This window comes from Lolium rigidum, chromosome 5 (assembly GCF_022539505.1).
Source record: "Lolium rigidum isolate FL_2022 chromosome 5, APGP_CSIRO_Lrig_0.1, whole genome shotgun sequence".
NCBI classification, from domain to species: Eukaryota; Viridiplantae; Streptophyta; class Magnoliopsida; order Poales; family Poaceae; genus Lolium; species Lolium rigidum.
In genome coordinates this window covers 32,409,004-32,432,894 of record NC_061512.1, presented here as the reverse complement: position 1 = coordinate 32,432,894, position 23,891 = coordinate 32,409,004, and the positions used below count along the sequence as shown (strand labels likewise).

Sequence of the window (23,891 nt, the reverse complement as noted above, 5' to 3'; positions counted from 1 at the left end):
ACCAACAATGGACGTCCTAAAATATGTAAAGAAACGATGGCCGTTGTACCTTTCAAAAAAAAAAAAGATGTCGTTTACAATTGGAATGTAATACTAGTATCATCTATATGCACTGACAGCCGCAAAACTCATTTTTCTTTTTGGCCTTTTTTGCAAGGAGCAGTAAAAATATTAGTCCAAACAAGAAGCAAGAAAGAAAAACTCTCTGAGATCAGCGAGGCTAAGGATAGACAACTCAAAGGAAAATTCTCCCCTGAATTTATTTCTTGGGCTACCTAGTAGAATGATGAGAATATGCTTCCCAACAGCAAGAGATATTGTCTCAATGCTAAATGTCAAGAGCTGCCACCAGATACAAAAATGATACCACATACTTCTTGACAAACATGGTTCAAGTTCATTCAACAAAGGTGCACACACCGTGGACAAAGCTAGCCAGCCAGGCATGAAACCCATACAAGTCCTACATGTCTACACGTATAACGATGCTTCACTTATCTATATGTTCCTACCTAAAACCCAGTTCCTCTATATATACTCGTATGACCAGTGCTGCTATATATACATTTACATGAGCAGTTAGTCAGTCAGTTAGTTATCCGGTTCTGTTATCACGATAAACCTCTTTTCTGCAATCTAATGAGGAAAGTGATGGACCTCACAGCATTCTGAAGACGTCTAATAGGGAGTCCCTTCAGCGTTGGGTGAGACAGTTCATCCCTTCTGGGCTGCTGTTCCTCGCGGGTTTCTTTGCCCTTGGACTCACCATGGCTACAGTTTTTTCCCCCACCATTTCCATCAATCTGAATTTTCTCCAGCTGTATGTCTTCAGTGTCAGGGAACTGGCAATACGCAGTCTGGAGTCGGCCGTGAATGTGCTCCATTCTTCCCGACCGCTCGTCCTCCCTATCCATGTCGATTAGATCCTGCACGGTCCAAACATCGCGGTCAACAAAAAAAGTGACAAGAACTCACCAGCCACCACAACTGACTATAGTTCTGGTTATTTCCTAGTTTTACAGTACACCTGGGTTCAACCACTATAGGCTATTACAGAAGTAATACCAACCTGCGCTGGAAATGTTTTGAACAATGGAAGAAGTCGTTTTCTGCAGTACTGATTGAATAACAGAGTAAGGATGATAAGAGGTATGGTGAAGCCCGCAGCTACTGGTGATTCTTTGAGCCCAAATACGCCGAGGCAGATAATCTGGGTGAGCACGAGAGAGAATATCACTGTGTTGTGTGCAATTGGCCAGTAGAGACCACCCGTGTCATATCTTGTGCGGTACACATTGAGTAGCTGAAAACATATAAAGATTATCAGTATCTAGGACCGGCAAGATCATACATTCGTTGACAAAAATTGTACTTCATGTTTCCGAGTATTTTATATTCACGAGAATAGCAATGTAAAGCTACTACATGGTGTTCACCTATAGCTAAAACACAGATGTTCTACAAAGGTAAAATGGAACAAAATAACTGTTATAGACTTCACCATTCCTAGTTTCTCACCTGATTGCGGTAGACGACATAACCAAGGAAGAAGTACGCTAGCAGGAAAGGTAAGATCAAGGGTGCCAGCACAGAGCATGTGAAGCCCAATAGTCCAAACAACAAAACTTTTGGTACTTCTGTGTGATAGGGAAATGAGGGCACAAACTCCGTATCTTCTTTCATTCTCAGAATATATTTCCTGATGAAGTTCCATATCAGACCAAAGAGTTGCATAAGTTCAGATGACAAACTGGCCCACCCTGAAGTCAGAACATAGGTGACGAAGAAGGTAGCCTGAAATGAAAACAGAGTTGTAGAATAGCAGCCACGTATTAACAGCAATTCTTAGAAAGGATAAATATAGTAATACTTTGCAACAAACATCTCTTTTGTGAATATAAAACGACTGATCTTTCCAAAGCAAAATGGTATTTCTGTAGCATCAAGACCAGGATAGAGTTTAGTTTAGACTTGATTTACCTGCCCAGGTATAACCTTAGCGAGCTCGACAGGGATGTCCTTCGGGCTTGTAAAAAAATTCAATTGCTTTATGACGGTCCCAGATACTACATTAACAAAGAACACATTCCAAATATAGAAGTACAGTACTTTACAGCAAGCACTCCTTTTCCTTTCACTGTGAGATGTAGGCCCCTCCAATGTGGAAAATAACATCATTATTGGTGGAACGGTGTACAGAAATATTTGCAGAATAACACTGGGAAGGTATCCAGTTACTAGCTGGATCATGTATTTCCTGTACACAAAAGAGGAGTCAATAGAAGCCACCTACAAATGAACAAAAGGTAACATCTCTATGCTCAATGGTGAAACAAAAGGCCATATGTCTATGCTGAATGGTGCATCAAGAATCTCAAAGCACAAGATACACCAAACTAGAATGTGTTAATCAGTTTAAATATCAACAATTTTGCATGCCGTTTAAGTTTTAAATCTAAATGAGATCTGATGCATACTAAAGTCTACAAGTCAGTGCATATGAAGATGAACTTCAATACTAATAGGTTCAGTTCCAGAACAACGTTGGTACTTACTTCGTCAATAACCCATGAAGGAAAGGAAGCTTCCGCTCCAAATGCTCTAGCTCCGTTAGACCTTGTATAAATGCCACCGGTGCCAGAAATAAGATCATAAAAACAATAGATCCGAGAAGCGTAGCTATCCGTCGAATCCAAAGCTGCTTGTAGGGAAGCCAAATGTTTGACCAATACACATCATCTGGTTCTGGAGCTAGATCAGTAACCCACTTAGTAGGGTTCGATGTCTGAAGTACTTTTGATGCAACAAGTGCTCCATACCGTGTTTTGAAAAATACAAAAGCAGCAGCACATTCCTGTGTATAGTTCCACGGTTATAATCACTAATTCACACTGACTTATTGATGAATTGCAATAAAACAATTAATGTCTGCTAGATTACTAAGCGGACCTCATTATCTGTGATCAAGGTAGAATCTTTCAGTTCAGTTTTCCCACTGCTCTGTACAACTTCATCAATGGGCAACAACTGGAATGAATTCGAAGAAGCTCCACAAAGACAACACCGGTATGTACCCTCTTTGCAGCTCTGATCTACCGTAGTGTCCGTGAATTGTTTCAACTTTCTACATGCCTTCTTCACACCAGTCTGCAGCATATTAAACATTTTTACTAAAAAATCAGAAAGCAAACTACTCATATGCAGATAAAAGTTACAGATCCAAACAAATGATTTGAGAACAATTCACTAATTCACAGAGGAAACAAAATATATCATATGCAAAGGAATAGGAATATGCAATATCACAAATACCTTTGCAGATAAAAAAAGCATAAATCTAACTCCAAGAATTTCATATCATGTCACTTTCGCAAAAAAAGAAAAAAAATCAGATAATGAATGTGCAGTATCATAAATAGCTATCCCTTATAGCCATAGTGATTATTGAGCTGCAAAAAAAAGCCTCAGACTAAGAACATTAAATCATAAAAATAGTACCTTAGCAAGTATGGTGCATTCTTTGTCATCCCCGCCCTCCCAACAAAGAGAAATATTGTATGAGAATTGCTTACCATTATCCTCTGAACTTTCCCAACTTTGTAAACAACTTGGTGGAATAGGTAACTTGATGCATGATACTTCGTGAAGAAATCATCAACATCACTACTGCATGATTCTTTCGTTTTCTTTGGTATTCCACGAACAAGCACAGTAAATTGGCCTGGATTGGGTGTTGCACGTTTAAGGTGCAGGAGCCTCAGCCTAGCAATGTGCCTGTACTCCTATTAGATCGAGTAGAGAAAACATTAGCTGTGCTTTACAATATGAGGATATATGATACTCTGTACTTTATATGAGCAAAGAACTTACAAGATATAGGAGAATGCAAGCTACTCCAGATATTATGTAGAGAACTAAACAATGAACCCAAAGCCTGCAATGCAATCAGACCATAAAATTACTACAGGATAACGTATAGTGCAACCAGGTATTTTTGTCATGTATTGTAGAGTGGAGAAATACACTGTATTCAGATTCTGCACATAAATCCTATTTTCTTGGTCTTTGGTTTTCAACAGCTGGAACATGCCACACGACATCCTAATAATTATGGTTCGCACTAATAGTTTGTTGTGCACTATCTTACCTTTACTGCAATATAGATCTGTACATACATGTACTCTAATTTAGCCTTTTTTGCTTGTTGAGGATATTTCGTCAGTTCTATACTACTCCTTCCGTGCACAGACACTTTTAAAGTAGACTAGATACAAACCAAAAGAAGTGAACCTACATACTAAAAGTAGACTAGATACAAACTAAAGTGCATGAATCTATAAAAATAGCTATAACATCTTATAAAAGTGCATGGAGGGAGTACTGTTGTAGTACTTCTCTATGCCAACTAGTAATATGATTCAACTAATCTGTCCCGGAAAGGAAAAAAACAGAATCGCCTAATCTGGATACCACATTCAATCTTAATATGGCTACATCAATTTCTGTTTTTTTTATGTACACGTTTATTTTACATCGTGTCAAATAAATATAGGTGTATTGCATGTGGTGGGCAAGTCTGGCACGCTGATGTTTGCCTAATGTGTGGACAATCCATGGTGGCTGTGATTTTTTTTTTAGAATGTTAGTGGCCGTAAGTTTGGGTTGTCTCCAATTGTGCTAGTGTACATGAACAAAAGTTACACTGACATTTTCAAACGGAGAACCACAAAAGAAAAATGCCCAAAACGTGAGAATCGGAAGGGATTTTTTAACAGGAGAATTGGAAGGAATGGTTAACGGACATGTTAGGTACACATAAAATAGACAATGTGACCCTTTATAACTAAGGGGTAAGCTCTAATCTGAACTGTTGATCTATCTCGGAAATCATGAATTTTTGTAAGGGGGGTGTACGGAAGCTCATCGCACTATAAATACCAATAATCAATGCATCATACCACAAATTAATACTCCGTCTGTCCCAGTTAATAGGGCTTGCACACATCCCTAGATTGTCAATTTAACCAACATAATATAAATATACAACACACACTATATCATTAGAAAGTAGAACATCTGAACTTTCTAATGATATATTTTTTTAATATATATCTTGGATTACGTTGGTCAAATTTACAACCTAGAGGACCTATAAACCAGGATGGAGGGAGTGTACAGTTTCAACCTTGATAAAACCACCTTATGATACACTTAAAATAAATTGCTCAGCTCACCATCTTGATTGCACTTCCACATTCCCAATTGTGAAGATATCCAATTGTTCTGAGGGAATCCGATGATGTTGTATATTCTGTCCAAAATAGTTCAGTGGAAGAATTCCAAGCACACACAGAAAGGCCGCTAGGGAAAAGATGCGTATGCTGCAGAACAACGAATGTACAAGTGAGAAAATTTTGGATTCTGAGGTTAAACTGGTAGAAAAAAGGAGCCTAGTAGAAAACAATAAACAGAACCGATCTACGATTCTGCATAACATTATTAAAAGGTGTGCTATCATAAAGGCAGCTGCCAGAGTTGCGAGTTTTCGCCTCCCACTGATTCAGATCATACGGACATGCTAACAAGCTCACCAATCAGATGTGGATGTCTTCTAACCAACACAATGATGATACGAAAGGGACGCATGGATGTGAAGACAAAACCGGGTGTTACCTGAACACTAGCATCCGATTGAAAGCCACAGCATCCAGCCCCGCAGCTGCCACGAGGTCCTCCTCGGCACACTGCAGGGCTTTCACGATCCAGCCCGCCGACGGGACAAACCTCTCCAAAATAAAAGCCTCTCGGAGACGGCTATGGTCCTCGGAAATCCTCCGGCCGAAGTAGACCCTGATGTTAGCCGGCTGCTTCCTGAGAACAGAATAGAGCGACAGGAAGAGCACGCAGAGCCCGACGTTGATGCCGGCAGAGGTGAGAAGCGCGCTGATCTTCATGGCTTGCTACCGAGCCAGTCACCCACAGCACAGCATGTGTCATCTAACAACACGTAGAAGCATGATCCTTGATGACCTCAGCGCCTACAGGTACATGAAGAGGAAGTCAGATATTGCGGATTTAAACTACAGACCAAACCGGAAACTGTACGGTGGCATTCGAAATGTGCTGCACAAGTTTGCCCCATTTACATCAGATCCCAAATGGAGACGGTTATACTTTGTGTAAGTGGAAGAAGACAAAAGGAGCATGGATTAGGCTGTGTTTAGCATCGCGGTGGTAGCAAGTGCGTATTTCTATTGTTGGCTGTATCTGTTAGTTTGAATCCTTCTTTTTTCTCGAGAAGTAGCAACAGATCTTGCTGGAATTACTACGGACTCCGATATAAGTAAGCTATAGATGTAGAATCTGAGGGCATTGGTAGTGGTACATGTGTTTTTTAGTATTCCCTCCAGTTGTCTTAAAGCTGTCTTCTGGACACAGGTGGAGTCAAACTCATGAAGTGTGATGCCACCGAATATTTACATTACGTACTTGATGAAAATCATATATGAGTGGTAATTTTTGTTACCTAAAGTGCTTGACAAATCCTTAAAAAGAAAAAAAAAACCTTTGGCAATTGTACAATTTTGGCAGGTTTTATAAATAATTGCAAAGTTGGTATGCTCATGAGCTCTTGTGCGCAGATAAAGCTTTGTCGTACTAGAAAATTTCCAGATAGGACGGTGGAGGATCACCGCCCGTCAGCATTTGGTGCAAAGTGTAGTTGGACGAATCCGAGCTGTCCGGTTGAGTTGGCAGCAAGAGGTAGGGCAGATTCGATCTGCGGGGTGGATTGGTTTGCGTGCCCGCACCAGCAACAAGAGGCTAGTAGTATTCCGAAAAATAGCTTGAAAGCCACTAAACGGAAATCTTTACTCCACGAAGTAGGAGTACGTTACTAACTGCAGAATAATCAAGGTTCCGGACTTGGGAAGAATCGATGGACGAACGTAATGCGGGGCGGGGGCGAATGAACAGCGGGGGAACCCGTTATGGAGTAGTAGAAAGTAACGGAAAAAAACCGGCGTACTGGAAACAGAATCCGGCGAACTAAAGTAGGCGAAATCGGTTACCTCCGGCACTACGGGAGCCCGCACGCACTCAGGCAGGCACTCAGGCAGGCGGAATCAAGCCAGGGAGCGAGCAGCCGCCGGATCCTGCTGCGGCAGAAGCCCCTGCAGCATCAATGCGAGCAGCAGAATCAGAAGAGGTGGAAAGAAAACCAGGCTGACCGGAAGCGTCGGCGGGACGGGAAGAGGCGCACCTCGAGGAGCGCGGCGGCAATGGCGATGGGGAGAGGGAGGGAGAGAGAGAGGGGGGTCGAGGAGCGTAGCCGGCGATTGGAACGGCGACCGACCTCCGTTGTGTGTGCTGTCGCTCGACCCCCTCAGGTTGAGTTGGGGGGCGAGGGCTCGAGCGAGAGGAGGAGTTGATGGATTTGAAGTCGGGAGTTTTGCTTCTGTTTTTCCTCGGAAGTCCATCTACTCTACTCTCTTTTTGGTAAAGCAACGGAATAAATAAACAAAGAGAATAAATTACGGAGTAAAGAAAGGGAAGGAGGCTTTGCCGGGTGGCGGGGGAACGTGGTGTGTGCTGTTTCGCGGGGGACCCGCCGGCAGTGACAGCGGGTCGCCACGTTGGCCGGACGGGACACGAATCCCCACATCCGCAGCAACCGTTTGATCGAGCCACGCGTGTGCGCTGTTACTATCTTCGTTGGGCACGCGTTCCATTAGGGCGTGTCTTTCAAACATCAAAGGTATATATGCGTTTTGGTTCATGTAAATCGGACCGACCGCATAAATAAAATCTACAGGCTCGCCACCCCTATTCACTTGGGTCGGTGCAGACACAGTGAAACCATTCATTTTAGCATGCCCTATCCATTTTGATTCAACTTTTTCACTTATTTCACCTACTTGGCTCATATGGACGAAAAAATGTGAATTAATTTGAATAATGCGCATGAAGAAGCAAGTAATCCACGAAAAAGTTAACATATTCCACAAGAAAAACAAATGAAATTGTTCTCCCTCGGCTCCATCAAACTTATCTCAACTTTGTCTAAAATTATGTGTGTCTACCTACTAAATAGTGTCTATATACATCTAAATTTAAACTAAATTGAGACGCGTTTCATGAGACGGTTGCTGATGCGCACTGATGCTGAGTCAAATTCACTTGAAGTTTACCGTGAGTGTGGAGGACATGCATCTCATGATGTACATGGAGAAACTCCTTAAACTTTAATGTCCCACACTCTCGATTGAGCTTAAGATTGCCCATGTGTGGTCTCATCGAGCCAGCGATAACCCATCTGGGTGGCCGTCCGAGGGTTGCGACCCAAAACCGACATATGTCTAGGCCTACTTTTCATGGCCGTAGATGGCAACGGACGGGCGGCTTGTCCTCGCATGTCCGCATGTTCCTCTTCCTAGGTCGACCTATCGACGACACAACTATCCCAAGGATCCTATTAAATGAGATCGACGGGAGGCTTTGTCTGCCCCATGCTAGTCCCCACTCCACTTTCGCACACCACCACCATGGCTTTCAAGAAGGCCGCGGGACAAAACGACCACAAAGCGCTGTCCTCCGTGGTGGGCTTGATTTTGTAAAAACTCGCCCGTTGTACGGTATTATCTATGTTATTAACCAAATTAGCCACTCCCTCCTTTCTACGAAAGATGTCAAACTTTATGTAAACTTAGATACATCTAGACACTAAATACTGTTTATATACATCAAAATATTAGTAAAATTGAGAACATACATATATATTTCATGAAATAGAGGGAGTACTTTAATTTTGTTTTAATTTTTTTGCCAATTTGATTTACGTGGCCGCGTTAGATGCAGCAAGCAATTAAAAAAAACAGAAAACTTGCGCTAGAGATGTCTCGTGATTGAGTCAGTAGTGCGCGCGTGCCGTTGCCGACGAGCGTTTTCAGGCGTGCAGGATGGCCAACCGCGTCAAAGTCCCACATAAGGTGACGTGTGTGAGTAAAAAACAAAACTAATCACGTCATTTTTTGTTTTGCTTTGAAGCTACTTAAGCTGCCAGCATACATACATATAATGATGATGCACTTAACATTATTAATTAATAATCCCATGGCAAGCAGGAGAGCTAACCGGAGAGCGCACGACGGCGACGGACACTAATTCGGATCTCGTGACGTTTCCCGAAGAAGAATAGGGCAAAGGGGTGGACACGTGATGCCGACCTCTGTTTTGCACCCAACGTGGCGTACGATCGAAGCGCACGAGCGAGTCGACGTCGATCGCCATTCGAAGATTGATTTCGGCAGATGAAAAAGCGACCAGAAAACATCCGCCAGACTCGATGGGCGGAACGCACGCACGTGTCGGCCTGCCATGCCGGAGGGAGATGATCGCGGCGGCGGGGCGGTAGGCACCGCCCGGCTCATCCGTCGGCGTCCTTGTTGTCCTTTTTTTTATCTTCTCATCTGATGACTGTACAGTACCTATTCGGAACTCTAGCTGCTTTCTTTCCGGCGCCACTGTGCTCGGAAAACAAGTCGCGTTTGTTTCCGACGACGACAGCTTACGGTGGTTAACCAGCCTTTAATTTATTTTTGGAAAGAGTAAAACGCTTCGGGGTCACGAAGTTGCCACCGATGAGCGTATTAGTCACGAACTGGGAAAATGATAAGTATTGGTCACGAAGTTGCAGAATTGTGCCTCGTTAGTCTTTCCGTCAGGACGACCGTTAAGTTGATGACGTGGCGCCGTTAGTTGTCACGTGGCGGCGCCCGAGCCAGGCCCGCCTAGCCCCAGATGGGCCCCGAGGGCCCAGCTCTGGGCCGAGAGAGCCTCGTCGCGCGCCACCTCGGGCAACTTAACGGCCCAGAGCTGGGCCCATCTGGGGCTAGGCGGGCCTGGCTCGGGCGCCGCCAGAAGCAGGAGAGGTGGCCGGAAAATAGTAAAATATGATTTTAAATAGGCATATTAACACAACAGTAAAAATATGATGAAAATAGCTTTAGTTTCAAAATTCTACTAGTGGATGGGCAATTTCAATATGAGTCATTTGGTATTGGTTTAATATTAAACGCATTCAAATTAATTTAAATCATGTAAAAAACACCATAAACACTCATTAAAATTTGAATATCTGCAAAACTGCAAACCAACAGTACCAATGTGTTCTACTCCTTTTTCTGAATCCAACGGTATATTATTTGTTAAATTTAGGCCTATAGATATTTTTATATTGATTTTACAATATTACAATAATTTCTGTCAGATTTTTAGCTACGGGCCGGCCGCACGTGCGTTTCACGTGACAACTAACGGCGCCACGTCATCAACTTAACGGTCGTCCTGACGAAAAGACTAACGAGGCACAATTCTACAACTTCGTGACCAATACTTGTCATTTTCCCAGTTCGTGACTAATACGCTCATCGGTGGCAACTTCGTGACCCCCAAAACGTTTTACTCTTTTGGAAACATGGCCGAAAGCCTCTTTGTTTTGGTTCCCTAGGCTCGACAATCTTCTTCGCATTATATGATACTAGCAGGGGCTGGCGCGGCGGCACGCCGCGCCCTTATGTAGCCTTGATGAAGAACAAAAAAAACTACTGGAATCTAATTAAAGGATGAGCATCTAAGACGGCTCACCTTTTTAGTACCGAGATTTCTTATGTTGTGCACACCTTAAAGTATGAATGAAGATCTGTGTGTGATAAGCAAAAAAGTATAAAACACTAAGTGATAATACGTTCTAAGCCATAATATTTGGTTACAACCATTATTCAAGGCATGGAGAAACGAAGCAGGAATGGGCAGATTGCATTTTGAATTTTTGATAGCCCTATGTGGAACTTGTCATTCCTCGGTTTGAATTTGATCATGCACTGGGCTGCGCATCTCTCGATCCTGCCTCCGCTTGATAGCTGAAAGATAAAGACAAATGTAGTATTATATGTTGTGTTATGAAATACACCAAAACTCAACTATGCAGACTAACCAACGGGACAATAGTTAGATCAATTTTATATCAATACATTACCATATAGGGCCTGGCGGTATGTACTCTACATACTGCTTCATTTCCGTCCAATATCCATGGAATCCCGTGGAACATCAACTCCTAAAAGATATCTAGTGTACATCAACAACTATGGAAGGCAATGAGAGAAAGTTAGATATCCCAATTTTCTATACCTAAAGCTCATATTTTTTACACTCGAGCACACAAATTGCCTTCCGTACAAAGAGAATCAAGGTAACCGATAATTGCAAGACTGAACAGAGCAATTCTTATATTTGTATATCTTCTTTGCAATCAAATGTATAATTACTACCCTGATTAAAAAAATTATGCAACTTCCCAGCATAGCTAAATAATTCTACTAAATATAAAATTATTCGAGGCTGATTTCTTTCAAGCATCAATGGCTCATACCTATGCTTACGTAGTATAGATGTAAAAAATGACTTTTACCAATTTTTTCTTTAGCTCTATGTAATTTACAAAACAAAGTGTAACAATGCAACAATGATAGGAGCCAGTGGTGCTTATGATAGAAAATTTCCAGCAACAGCAGGACGTGGGACCAAAGCAAGAACTTTCTGAAATTAAACATGAGTGAGACATACAAACCTGCCATACTTGTCAGCTTAAGAAGTTTGAGGGCAAGTACTCCAAAACTGGAACTGCGAGAAAAAAAGCGAGTTATAATTAAAGAAATTTTGGATTGCCTACAATTTCACAAAATAAAAATTTGTATCAGCATCTCTCTAGAATGAAACAGAAAGAAACCCTCCAAAGATATACAATATTAGTACTGATACTGATGGTAGAAGAAAAGTGACCTTCAGATCAAGCAGAGATAATACATGTAGTAGAAAACATAAATAATTTAAGAACCTATAATCAACCTACAAATTTGACCTTCACATAAGTAGTCTTGAACTGTCATCTTGGACGAAATATGTAGTGAGAAAATATATCTTACCATGCCCTACCGCTTGTTTAACGCTTCTATATAGAACTTGAAACATCAAGAACAGAAGAGAATACTTCCTAATAATGGGAACAACCTCTCGAAGTTTTGACCTGAACAACAGAAATCCAAGGCAATTAGCGTCATTTTGTACCAGTCATCTTGCAGAAAGGATCTTTTGTTAAAAAACAAATAATTAAAACAATGAGATGATTTTGAGGCAAAATATGCTAATTCTGTGTATAGAGAGCAAACCAGGAAAAGTCAAATAACTGACACAAATTGTATTATAGTAGGATCTGATGATACCATACTCTTTTACTTTACTCTGATACTTGTTACCCCGTGAAATAGGCCCGTAGTTGTCGCTACTTGTGCTGATTCGTTTAGCAGAAGATACCAAGTATATTACGAAAGCATAATACTACCTCATGGGTCGTTATACCGTAGGTTTGTAGTCTTGCCTATGAGGTGATGACTCCAAACCTAGGTGCCTGGAAGTGGCTGGATTGATTGTTTCTAGGATTGCTCATGGCAGATGACCTATGATCTATGTTGGTACTTGTGTGGATGAGCTGCTACATCGCGGGCAAAAATTGTTGGAGGCCCCATAACATTGTTTGGAGCAGGAACGGCCGAACTGGAGATTTTCTCCATGGAACTTGTGGAGACTGAGATGTTGGAGTAGATACCAACGGTAAAAATATTGTTTACCTATGCAGCACAATTTGATTATGGACTGTCGACGCAACAAATGTTGGTTACTTGGTAAAAGTAGGGAAAAATATTGTTTAATCCTTGAGTAACAGATAATGAAGTTGGAAATCATATTTTTAATATGAGAAGCATGTGTTCCTGATATATGTAGATAGTCTAGAGGTGATCTATCTATCTATCAGCTCGATCTCAATTAAACTATGTTTGGTAGTAAAATGTGTATCTTGCCTTTCCATTGAAGCTAATGTGAACATAAAATCTATAGCACCATGTTTAGTTGCAAACAAAGCAAGAAATAGGACTTGCCGATGACATGACCACGACAACGATGTGGATGTTCTTGATGGATACATGCTTTCTGACGGACTCTTCCTCAGCCAAGCCATGAATATGCCACATCCTGTCGTCTCAAACTGAGCAAAAGAAACAATACAAAATCTGTTACCTTGTGGAAATACAGAGGATCAAATAAATAAACGGGCCGATACACCACAAATGAAACATATGTTATGAAAATTCAAATGATTTTCACTATATACTCACTTATTGGATTCCTTCGTAGAATAAATCTACAACATTCATTGGAGTCATTCACTTCGGTGGAAAAGAAAAGGGAAACTAAAATTGAGCGCACACATGCATTTTATTTCATTCACAACTGTACATGTATGCTGAAAAGAAAATAATGACCAGTCATAATACAGAAACCACCTTCTTTCTAGCTCTTCACACATGTGAATGATAGAAGTTATACCGTGATGAGCTCCACAATCACAATCTGCAGTGATGAGTACATATGTTTACACAAGGAAACTGTACATGTGCTCTCAAGCAAAGTGGACATGAGCTTCATACTATTTTGATTGTAATGCATAAAGTGATACCCCTTTAACTTAGTATAGTATTTTACATAAAACTTAGGGCGCTCCCGATGCTCTCGAACCTTCATAACTGGATAGCATGACATGTGCAGCCTAGATTTGGGGGTGTGGAATTGCAAAATGCTCTGATGATGTCCCATAGAGATAGAATTTTGTCAGACATTTCCTGATAGTGTGTTATTGACCTCCAAATTTTCCATTTCAAAGAATCGGCTGAAATTATTGGATTGTTCACTAAACAAGAAGTTGGAAAGTCTCCCTTGCGGGTATAGGCCAGATGCCAAATAGTGAAATATAATTGGTGAACCAGCTGACCTACAGTCAAGCCCCCTAATACTCATAAAGAACTCCTTTTTCATAATTTTCCATGCAGAAACATATACATAAAAGCATTAATGGAGAAAAAGTTGGGCTGCTAAGATACGCTCGAAGTCATGGCAGCAAGTGACTCAGGCAAAAAAATAATCTAATTAATCCTTCTTAATTTGTTTGTTCAGTAACAATGAATGCATGCCCATGCTGTAAATGTGAATATCGTTTGTTGTGTTCAAAGTGTCAACACATAATTTAGAGATGAAAATATAGCGAACTTTTGTGAAGCTAAAAACAATGCTTGCCAATAACTTGTAAGAGATAACCTATAGATTCATACCAAAGACAATATGCAGTGAAGTTTTCTTTAAGTTATTTTTCATGAAAAAGGACATAAGTAAGGTGATTCTTGGAAAACATAAAAGTTTCTGCAGGAGCATGCCTTGAAGCATCAGACTTTCCACTGAAAGTTCTATTTAAGTAGAAAAAATCAGATCAAATAAAGAGGATGATAAAGATACAGGCCTAAACATCCCACCATTAACGGTACTAACAACTCATGTTGCTATTTTAGACAATGATAGTATAGTTAGCGTTGGATCTTACCTAGTGGTAAATTTCTGTTCATTTTTGTTTTCAAAAAGTTGTGTTTGAACCTAGCTTGGTCCGAACAAATAATACACCTGCTACCATTTTTGTTAACTTACTTAGTGGCAGCAAACACAACTCCTGCTAGAGCTTTTACATTACCTTGGTAAGTACAGAAACTCCATATATTTACAAGGATTAGTAAATAAGCACCACGATCTCCTAAAGATCTTTGTGGCATATATCTCAATATGAAACCGTGGTAATTGGCAAAGCAATCAAAAAGGGAAAATGACTCCTAAAAGCAAGTCAGGTGCCTTATTTAAATGGAAATAGTAGTTGTCACCAGACTAAGAGAGGTCCTAGTAAAACTCTCGGGGATACTCAAGACCGATGAAGCTGCACTGCGTATTCTTAACTAAGAATCAAGTAGTAGCATAATTAAAAAGCAAAAAAAAGCATGACCTGAACTGTCAATGTGCCTGATTATATTTTTTACTTCTACACTAAGAGTTCATGTTTTTACAAAACAATACAAAAAAAAAATCAGGTTCGCTGAAGCACCCATTCAGAAGAGATGTCCATACTGAAATAGCGTCTAAAGGTTTGGCTGCTTTTTACTTTGAAGTACTGCATAGATTGAACAACTGAAACACTGATCTGAACTGCAGTATCACACACATGAATGTTTCTGGATAATAATATTACATGTTACAGAGTAGTGCTAGCAATATCATGGTATTCTTTTTTACACTATGAAAGCCACATATGCACCAAGTTGATTGAGTTTTGCTTTGCTTAGAAAAATGGTAGTATAGCTATCACAATGACTGGTCATATATTTACAAAGATACGGCGAGTAGTGATATTATGACGATACAAATAAAGATAATGCTACTGACGGAGTTGTAGTATATAAAATCTATATTATAGTATATTTGTTTGCAGAGGAAGGGCTGCACATCATTTCTGATAATTCAAGTATTCATGCACAAGGAAATGGTAGTAAGCTGAGGCATTGCAATCTACTGATTTGTGGAGGAGTAACTCACGGTGAACACCAATGAAGCCCAACTCTTATGAGTTTTACCGCGTCTTGATCCCTATATTCCCATGTGCGTGCAATTCACACAAGAACTTTCCACTGATAGCCTCAGGAGTGTTCTACATATTTGCACGCAGTATGACTTCTTGGTATAGATAGACGCACATTGCAAGGCAATCGAAAGGTCAACAATGCAACTCAGAGGAATATTAGATTTCTTATGAACATAAGAATGTTTAATTTCGGGTAAAGCTTGAGAAAAGCAGGACAGAAAAGGAAACTAAATAAAGGAAAGAAGGATGCACAAATTGATTTATGATGAGTTTACTTCTCGGAGCCAGCTGTCCTCGGAGCTGTCAAAACTGCAAGTCAACCTGTGAACTGTGAGAGCAATTGCAGAGAAGACGGCGATGTGTTGATGATAAAAGGAAGGCGGCGACAATGAAATGAAGAGTGGACCTAAACAGCTATCTAATTCTTTTTGAAACCACTATATTATAAAGTATGTAGTGATAAAAAAAATCATACTGGAAGAAGGCCTTCACCTCCATTTCTCAATATCACTTTCATTAAGGGGTCGTAGAAGCAAAAGCTTGCTGGAGGCCGGCCAGATTCAGAAGTCTGCTGAAACTCCATTAGTTGAATTCCAGCAATGCACATGGAATCGAGATTAGCTCTATGCGAAATAGCATGAACAGTTTTAAAACTGAAGCTTCTCTGCATCTTACAATCTGAAGCAAGGCAGAAAATTTGCTCAATCCCGTTCTAACAAAATTTCCCAAATGGCACCTCCATCGTTGAGATATCAGTACAACAGGATACCTAAAAACGATGATTGTGTCACCAATTGTTCTAGAATTAAACTACTCCTGTCATAGATTATGCAAACGCCTAAATCAATCGTGGATGGAAGACCAAGGGATACGGGGTTGATTGCAGCTCAATGTTACAGACGGTACACACCTGCTGCCAACTCTGTGAAAGCCAGAGAAGACCATGGTCCATGGCGGCGTTCTTGATGGCCACTGCCCACCGAGTACAGCTCGCGGACGACCTAGGCACTGCTAAGGGCACACCATGTGCCCAGACCAGCATGACCCGAAGAAACCGACAGCCAAACTCGACTCTAGCCTTGAAAAACGCTGGTGTTGGATTGGGGGACACAAGATCCGGCGGATCCACATCAGAATCATGGAGAAGAGCCCCTCCATCGTCCATCCTACTGTTCACCATGTATAGGAGAGAGCAGAGTAAGAAGAAAGCCTATCCTCAATCATGACTTATTGGGAAAAGAGGGCAACTCACCTCGAGGCAGATGCTCGTCCCTCTCACATCCGACCACCTAGCTTGGCCGACGGTGATGGATGGAGGGATGCCGGAAACGGGGGCGGCGGAGGGAGGGTTGGGCGCCGGCGATGGGAGGGTGGAGGTCGAAAACGGGGGCCGCGGATGGAGGAGTCAAGGGATTCCGCCGCGTGCAATCTCCTCAGAGTTCATAGGCGGCGGGCGCTCCATCCAAAATGCTTCCGTCCCGACGCAGGGCGGCCATGGCGTTTCCGCACCACCTCGCCTGTCGTCGGAAGAGAGCCCTGGCGCGGGGGTAATCCAAGGCGACGACGGAAGTGAGACTGTGAGAGGCGAGGTAGCATTGGCGATTGGCCTGTAGAAGTGCAGGGGCGCGTGTTGCTTCGTCGAGAATAGCGGGCCAGGACTCCTAGATCGTTCGGTCAAAGCGGCGATGAATGAGACAATTTTCGATGGGACTACGGGGCAGCTACGTCCACACCTAGAAAACACCAAACCAACCTAACATGAGAACTTTGAAGAAAAACACATGCTCACGAAATTATATACGGCACCGAAGCTGCACACAGAGAAAACCCCAGCGAAAATTAGACCATCCAAAGGATTACGTGTTACCACCGTAATAATCTGAAAGAAGTCTCAAAATTTTCACAAAAATCGAAGTGGTTCACGTTTAATATAGTAGTTATATCCTCCAAAACCCAAGCGTGGTGGGTGCTCTGAAACAACGTGTATGACATATTAATGAAGAGCTGCATGATCTTGCCATACAACCATACATTGAATTTTCCAGAAAAATATGGAAGCTAACTTGATTTTGTACGCAGAACCAATAAGAAGTAAATAGGCAAATTGACCTCAAATTCAAATAGCAAAAGGAAGTAATATCTCTTCAAATAGTGAATTAATTCCGAAGAATTAATTTTAAAAATTCCTAATAAAATAATTTTATTTTATTCCACCGCAATATCCTTTGACTAAAAAAAATTCGGCTCCCAAAAATCCGGATGTTACAAAAAGCCAAAGAAGAACATAAATGAATGGAAAGAAGGATAAAAAATGAAATAGAACAGAAAAAGTATAACAGAAAAAGGAAACAAAATTATGTAAAACGTGCTTAATTTTGAAAATTGGTCATGATTTTCAAAAGGATCAAAATTTATAAAATGTTTGTGGGGTAAAAAAGTCAAGACATTAAAAATTCTTCATGATCTAGAAACATGCTCAGTTTTAAAAAAAGGTTGAAATTTTAGAATATTCGCTAGATGCAAAAGGTTCATATTTTAAAATTGTTCGCTGCATAAAAATGGTTCGGATTTAAAAAATAGTTCACTAGAAAAACAAAGTTCAATATTTTAAAATGGTTCACATTTAGAAATTATTCAGGGATATAATGGTTAAAAAAATAGATGTTCATAATTTTCCTGTAAAATCAAGTTTTTAAAAAATAAAAATAAAAAGAAGGAAAAAAAGAAAAAATCCTCTTGACATTCCCGTTAGTGAAAAAAAAGACAAGAATGGTGTATACTTCTTCTCGTCGGCGAAGAAAAAACTAGGAGGAGATTGAGAGGAACGGAACGAAAAAGGCCGGCCCATTGAAAAGATATACACGGGCGAGCTGTATAGCCGCTCGCAATAAGTGATAAGTGATAGATAGGGTTTGCGCTCCAACCACCACTCCCACACGTAGCCCCTCGCTCGCTCCATGTTTTAAAAATGGTTCACTAGTAAAATGTATTTAAAAAACATTCATGACTTAAAAAAATATATATTTACGGAGCAGAATGAATTAAAAAACAGAAAACCGAAAATAAGGGAAGAATGGAAAAAGCCGAAGAAGAAGATGAAGAAATGGAAAGAAGGAAAGAAAAAATGAAATAGAACAAAAAAAGAATAACTGAAAAACGACACAAAATGAGGTAAAACGTGTTTAATTACAATTTTCAAGACGATTCAAAATTTATAAATTGTTTACATGGTAAAAGAGGGTCACACATTAAAAATGGTTCATTATCTAAAAACATGTTCAGTAATATAGAAGGTTGAAATTCTAAACTATTCGCTAAGTAAAAAAAGGTTCATATTTTAAAATTGTTCTCTAGATAAAAAATGTCCGGATTTTAAAAATTCACCAGATAAACATGGTTCATTATTTTAAAAGGGTTCAGATTCGAAAAAAATCATTTCCAAAAAAAATGATGTTCATAATTTTCCAGAAAAATCATGGTTTTTAAAAAATCACGTTTTAAAAAAATAGAAGAGAAAGGAAGGAAAAAAACGAAAAATCCTCTTGACATTCTCGTTAGCTAAAAAAGACAAGAATTTGTGTGTTTTTTCCGTCAGCGAAAAAGAAACTAGGGAGAGAAGGAGAGAAAGCAAACAAAAAGGCCGGCCCATTAAAAATATTTACACTGGCGAGCTGTATTGCCGCTCGCAATAAGCGATAGATAGGGTCTGCCCTCAAACTGCCACACCCACACGCTGACACGCACCCCCTCTCTCGCTCCTGCCGTCCCGCTGTCATGTTCTCCGCTCTGCGCGCCGGCGGCGACCTGCTCGGCGCATCATCGTCATGCCCGGCATGACATCGGCGTTGGGGCGGTGACACTCGTCATCTCCTCTACCCGCTCTTTCGCTACCACATTTTTCCCACGTTCAGTTCTGATTGGAGGATTGTGTTAAGACGTACAGTGTCGTATGGTTCAGATGTTGGAACTACTAGGATCGGTAGATCCATCCCAACGAACGAAGATGGACTTTAGCATGTCTGTGAAGCAAGCAGCCCTTTCTGAGATGTCCAAGGATTGCTCGCAGCCTTTACAAGAACTGAAATTTTCTGAACAGATACGGCGTCTTCAGAATTGAGTGTACTGTTGTTGTTAGGACGTATCGCTGCAGAAATCAGTTTTTTTTTATAAAGGGAATATATTAATATCAAGAGATACCAATTACACCCAGCCTCTGCAACAACGCACCACCCTAATGGCACTACAGATGTACACAACCAAAGCTGCAGAAATCAGTTATGAACACTCTTCTTTTACATGCAGTGAGTGACCGATGTACTTTGTCTAGCAGCCTTCAGCAATGCCTTCGGTCATTTCCTCGCCGAGCACTTGGTATATGATGCCATGGCATGGCTCCAACAAATCTGACCACAGCTGGCTTCTTTGCAGGTACCGGGGAACTTGACTCCTAGTGCAACATTTGTTCCACTTCCTGAATTGTGCCAGTTATGAAATGTGTTCAGTTATGAAATCGGCTTTCTCAAGATGCAGACTCTTTCTAACCATTCTGAAGGCACCTTCTCTTTCAGTTATGATTTGCATTTTGCAAAACAAACAAGTGCCACTGAATGTTTGTTAGGGCTATAGGTGGTAGTTCAGTCTGAAACCATAACATGTTCTGATTATAGATTCACTCTGTTTAACAGAGGAATCAGTTGCATGGATGTTGCGTCAGTGGTAGTTCAGTTTGAAACCATAACATGCTCTGTTTAACATGGGGATTCTCGAGGTTCCCGTGCCCATCAAGAAGTCGCAACTCATGATTCATCAGCTAATCGTGCATCAGTGGGGAAGCCGCTCGACGGATTCTTGTCCAAGGCCATTCCATCTCTGTGTGTTTTCGGCTTATTTTTTTTAATTATTTCATGGTTATCACGAGCATTATTTATACATTTATCGTTGATAGTTCGTACAATGCATGCTATAACAAACGACGTTCTTGTAAAAAGTAAATGAACATGTACATGTATTCTTGTCTCATTTTTCATCTCAATGTCGATGGATCTGTGGAGGAAACCACGTGAATAGGTATACAAATCTATAACATGTCCAAAATTTTTGCAGGTGATATTCTATAGACATGTTGCATTTCTAGACCAAACAAAGTCGCATTTAGTGTCACAGAAAAGAAAATAAAGAAAGGGGTAGTGCCAAACAGTAAAAAAATCAATATTCATTGTATACCTTTTCCTAGCTTCCAAAGGTAATAGAGTTTGATCTAGAAATTTTACATGTTTATAGAACATTATCTCGTCTAAATGTGGTGTTTTTAAAATAATTTTCTAGAACTTGTACATATGCTTTATACATGGGTTTTCTCCGTAATAGTGGTTTCCACAGGATATTCTCCTCGAATAATACTCTTTTTTGCCAGAGAATGCCTCTCCCTCTCTGCTCTGTTTCATTTCTGCTAATGTCCACGTGTTAGGTTGTTTCATTACACTAGATGATTCCCCGCGCGTTGCAGCGGGATAGAAAATATATCATTAGATTAAATATTGTTGATCATAGTAAGGTTGAAATATGAATTACGTTCTGATATGGACCTGTTGATTTTCCTATGCAGTTACGCATGCTTACGACTTCACTGAGAATCATATGATATATCCCTACGAAAATAAAATAATGTCATAGACTTTTCCTTTGGCATGATAAAATAGCAATATAGAATCTCTTGTTCACTAAGAAAACTTTCTTACATATTACGGCACAACATCACGATTTGTAGGCGGTGGCAAAATTGTATTGTGCTTGCTACAATATAAAATTTACCACCTCTCTATGAAAACAACACATTCCAAGGTTTGAAGTGGGAGAGAGGGTATGTGATGATTGATGTTTCAAATAATACGATGTTTGCATTTTAAATTTAACTCTTTTTCGTATTTGAAAATAGTGAAAAAATGAAATAAGACACGTGAAGCTTTTTTATCATTCTGACATGAAGTTATTTTGCCGCAGAAGGTACCATTACAATTGAGCATAGCAATCAACAAAAAAGAACGATGTTTACATGTGCATGCATAATCGAAATCAATACGCTGCCTGATCATCCCTAGGAATAGTATTCTGGCTAATCTGCAAGATAGACCAAAACAAATACTATTAGAATCACAAAATATGTTGCGATCAAAGGAAATATAATCCCTGTACAGAATTGAAGAAATAAATTTGGGGAGCTAACTACTGATGATAAGATGGTATTGATAGGCTGGTAGCTGTACGTAGCAATGAACAAAAAACTGAATCCTTCACGTACGTGACTTTCAAATCCACTCTCGTTTTGGCACTGTATCAATCTGGAGTCTCGGGCCTTTGTGGTTGCATTACCACGGTGACTGGTGAGAACATAAAAGGCCGTCAGTATATAAGGTAGAACAAATATAGTAGTAGTTTAATCTGGAGGCTCGACATACCATGGTGAGATGCGAAGATGGAACCACTTCCTTCAGGTGGTAGCACCACTGAATATCGCATGGCCAATGCCCTCCAGCTAACCGAACCTCGTCGTCCAGGTGATCGCATCAGTGACGTTAAGATCTAGTCTGCGCAGGCGCTCGGCCAGCAGTTCTTCCATTGCAAGTGCCACTCTTTTCATCGACCTTCTACCATTTGTATTCCTGCGGCATCACCAACTTTCTGGTCTGCTGAGGCTGAGAAGCCGTGGCTGCGACCATGAAAAAGAAAAGAATATCTATGGTCTGCTGAATCGTGTTGGTACTCAGGAAGATTCGTGCCGACTGCCGACTCTTCCTCCAAATTCGCCCTCTCCAGCGTGGCGATGGTAAATTCGTGTGGCAATACCAGCATGCAAGGGGCTTCGACGGCGGCTCTAAAGCAGGGACATGGATACCCAGTCTGTTAGCCAATATTTACTTGAACACATGCATTAGACGGAAGATAACCAATAAATTTGCGCTCAAGTAATGTATATTATAAATTAAGAGGAGGAGATTACAGTACACGTACCAATTGAAGAATGTGGTGGACTCCGTGGATGATGAACATGCCGAGAAATCAATCAACAGATCAACATCCAGCGGGCAGACTGATAAGTCGATCAATCACACAGAATCCGAAATAAATCTCAAGAAATCCACGACATGTGGTAGCAGCCGAAATCCGAAGGCGTGACAAAATCCGTAGCCAGGGATGAACCTGCCAGGTTGGTAAGGGATTCAGGGATTCTAGAAAAGGAAGGAGGAGGAGGTACGATGGTGAGCGGGCAGTTACCGGCGTCGAAGATGCTGCCCGTGCTGGCGGCGAGAGTAGGTTGCCCTGATGGGTGTGGAGGCGGACAGCACCATCCCGTGCCTTTTAAGGTTGACAAAACGGTGGAGGCGGATGAACTTCGTAGAGCAGTTTCTACTGCCTTAAAGGTCCGATTTATTAGGTTGAATGCTCGGATTTATCCACCGGGGAGTCGCAGGGAGGAGCAGTCGTCGTGAGGAGGAGGCGATAGCTCAGGAAGAGGAACAGAGCAGGATTTTGTTTAGACGAACATGGAGGATGTCTACCCAGAAGTATCGGTTAATGTTCCCAGCCCATGTTGTTTAGAATCACCTGTTCTGGCCCAAATCCGCCCTAACCGTCTGGTTGAGCCCACCAATAATCTATTTAAAGCCCACATCGGTCTTAGCGAGAGAGACTGCGTGGCGAGAGTGTGCAAAATCAGAGTGGGGAAATATGGGGTGACGTGGCCTCCTGTGAGCTTAGGAAAATGGGGCCATCTATTTAGAAAGAGAGATTACATGGTCTGCAGATAAGTTGGTATAGGTTTTCAAATTAATTAGTTCAAATAGCTTTCATAGCTCAGTTGGTTAGAGCACCCGTTTAGTAAGCGGGAGGTCTTGAGTTCAACTCTCAATGAAAGCATATAATATTATTTTTGGAACCACATCTATTCACCGCTTACGACACCAGACAGCCACATAGCCTGACCTAACTAGTATATGTGATTTCGTCCAAGGAATGAACAAAGGTTATATTCTTGCTATTCGGCCATGCATTGATGTGATTATTTTTTCTTCAGGAATTGCTGGCGTTGATTGATGATACTCATGTTGTTGCTTCTTTGCCACAATCATCACTTGGTTCACCGTCTCTGCATCCATCCATGTCAATGAAAGCATATAATATTATTTTTGGAACCACATCTATTCACCGCTTACGACACCGCATGACAGCCACATAGCCCGACCCGACTAGTATATGTGATTTCGTCCAAGGAATGAACAAAGGTTATATTCTTGCTATTCGGCCATGCATTGATGTGATTATTTTT

The 23,891-nt window shown here is 41.0% G+C and overlaps 1 protein-coding gene, 1 long non-coding RNA gene and 1 other non-coding gene across 3 annotated transcripts; 1 reads left to right on the top strand and 2 right to left on the bottom strand.

Moving 5' to 3' along the window:
* Positions 1–539: 539 nt before the first annotated feature.
* LOC124654683 (CSC1-like protein RXW8) lies at positions 540–5,966 on the bottom strand. The gene is made up of 10 exons (XM_047193679.1): positions 5,674–5,966; positions 5,235–5,381; positions 3,871–3,934; positions 3,573–3,782; positions 2,950–3,147; positions 2,556–2,854; positions 1,981–2,257; positions 1,519–1,794; positions 1,070–1,303; positions 540–926 (listed from the first exon to the last, which is right to left on the bottom strand). The coding sequence occupies exons 1-10, from the start codon at positions 5,952–5,954 to the stop codon at positions 612–614; spliced, it is 2,301 nt and encodes a 766-aa protein (XP_047049635.1). The 5' UTR covers positions 5,955–5,966; the 3' UTR covers positions 540–611.
* A 4,786-nt stretch (positions 5,967–10,752) lies between these two features.
* Positions 10,753–12,091, bottom strand: LOC124658035. Its single transcript, XR_006988979.1, has 3 exons — positions 11,985–12,091; positions 11,630–11,682; positions 10,753–10,919 (listed from the first exon to the last, which is right to left on the bottom strand). It is a non-coding gene; the product is annotated as an uncharacterized LOC124658035 (long non-coding RNA).
* An 11,317-nt stretch (positions 12,092–23,408) lies between these two features.
* On the top strand, positions 23,409–23,482 carry TRNAT-AGU. Its single transcript has one exon. It is a non-coding gene; the product is annotated as a tRNA-Thr (tRNA).
* Positions 23,483–23,891: the final 409 nt, after the last annotated feature.

Coding starts and splice junctions, on each gene's coding strand:
- LOC124654683 (XM_047193679.1), bottom strand. CDS start 5,954: ATGAAGATCAGCGCGCTTCTCACCTCTGCCGGCATCAACGTCGGGCTC. Junction 3,148..3,572: donor GGAAAGTTCAGAGGATAATG/GTAAGCAATTCT, acceptor AATATGCTGCAG/ACTGGTGTGAAGAAGGCATG. Junction 1,304..1,518: donor ATGTCGTCTACCGCAATCAG/GTGAGAAACTAG, acceptor ATATGTTTTCAG/CTACTCAATGTGTACCGCAC.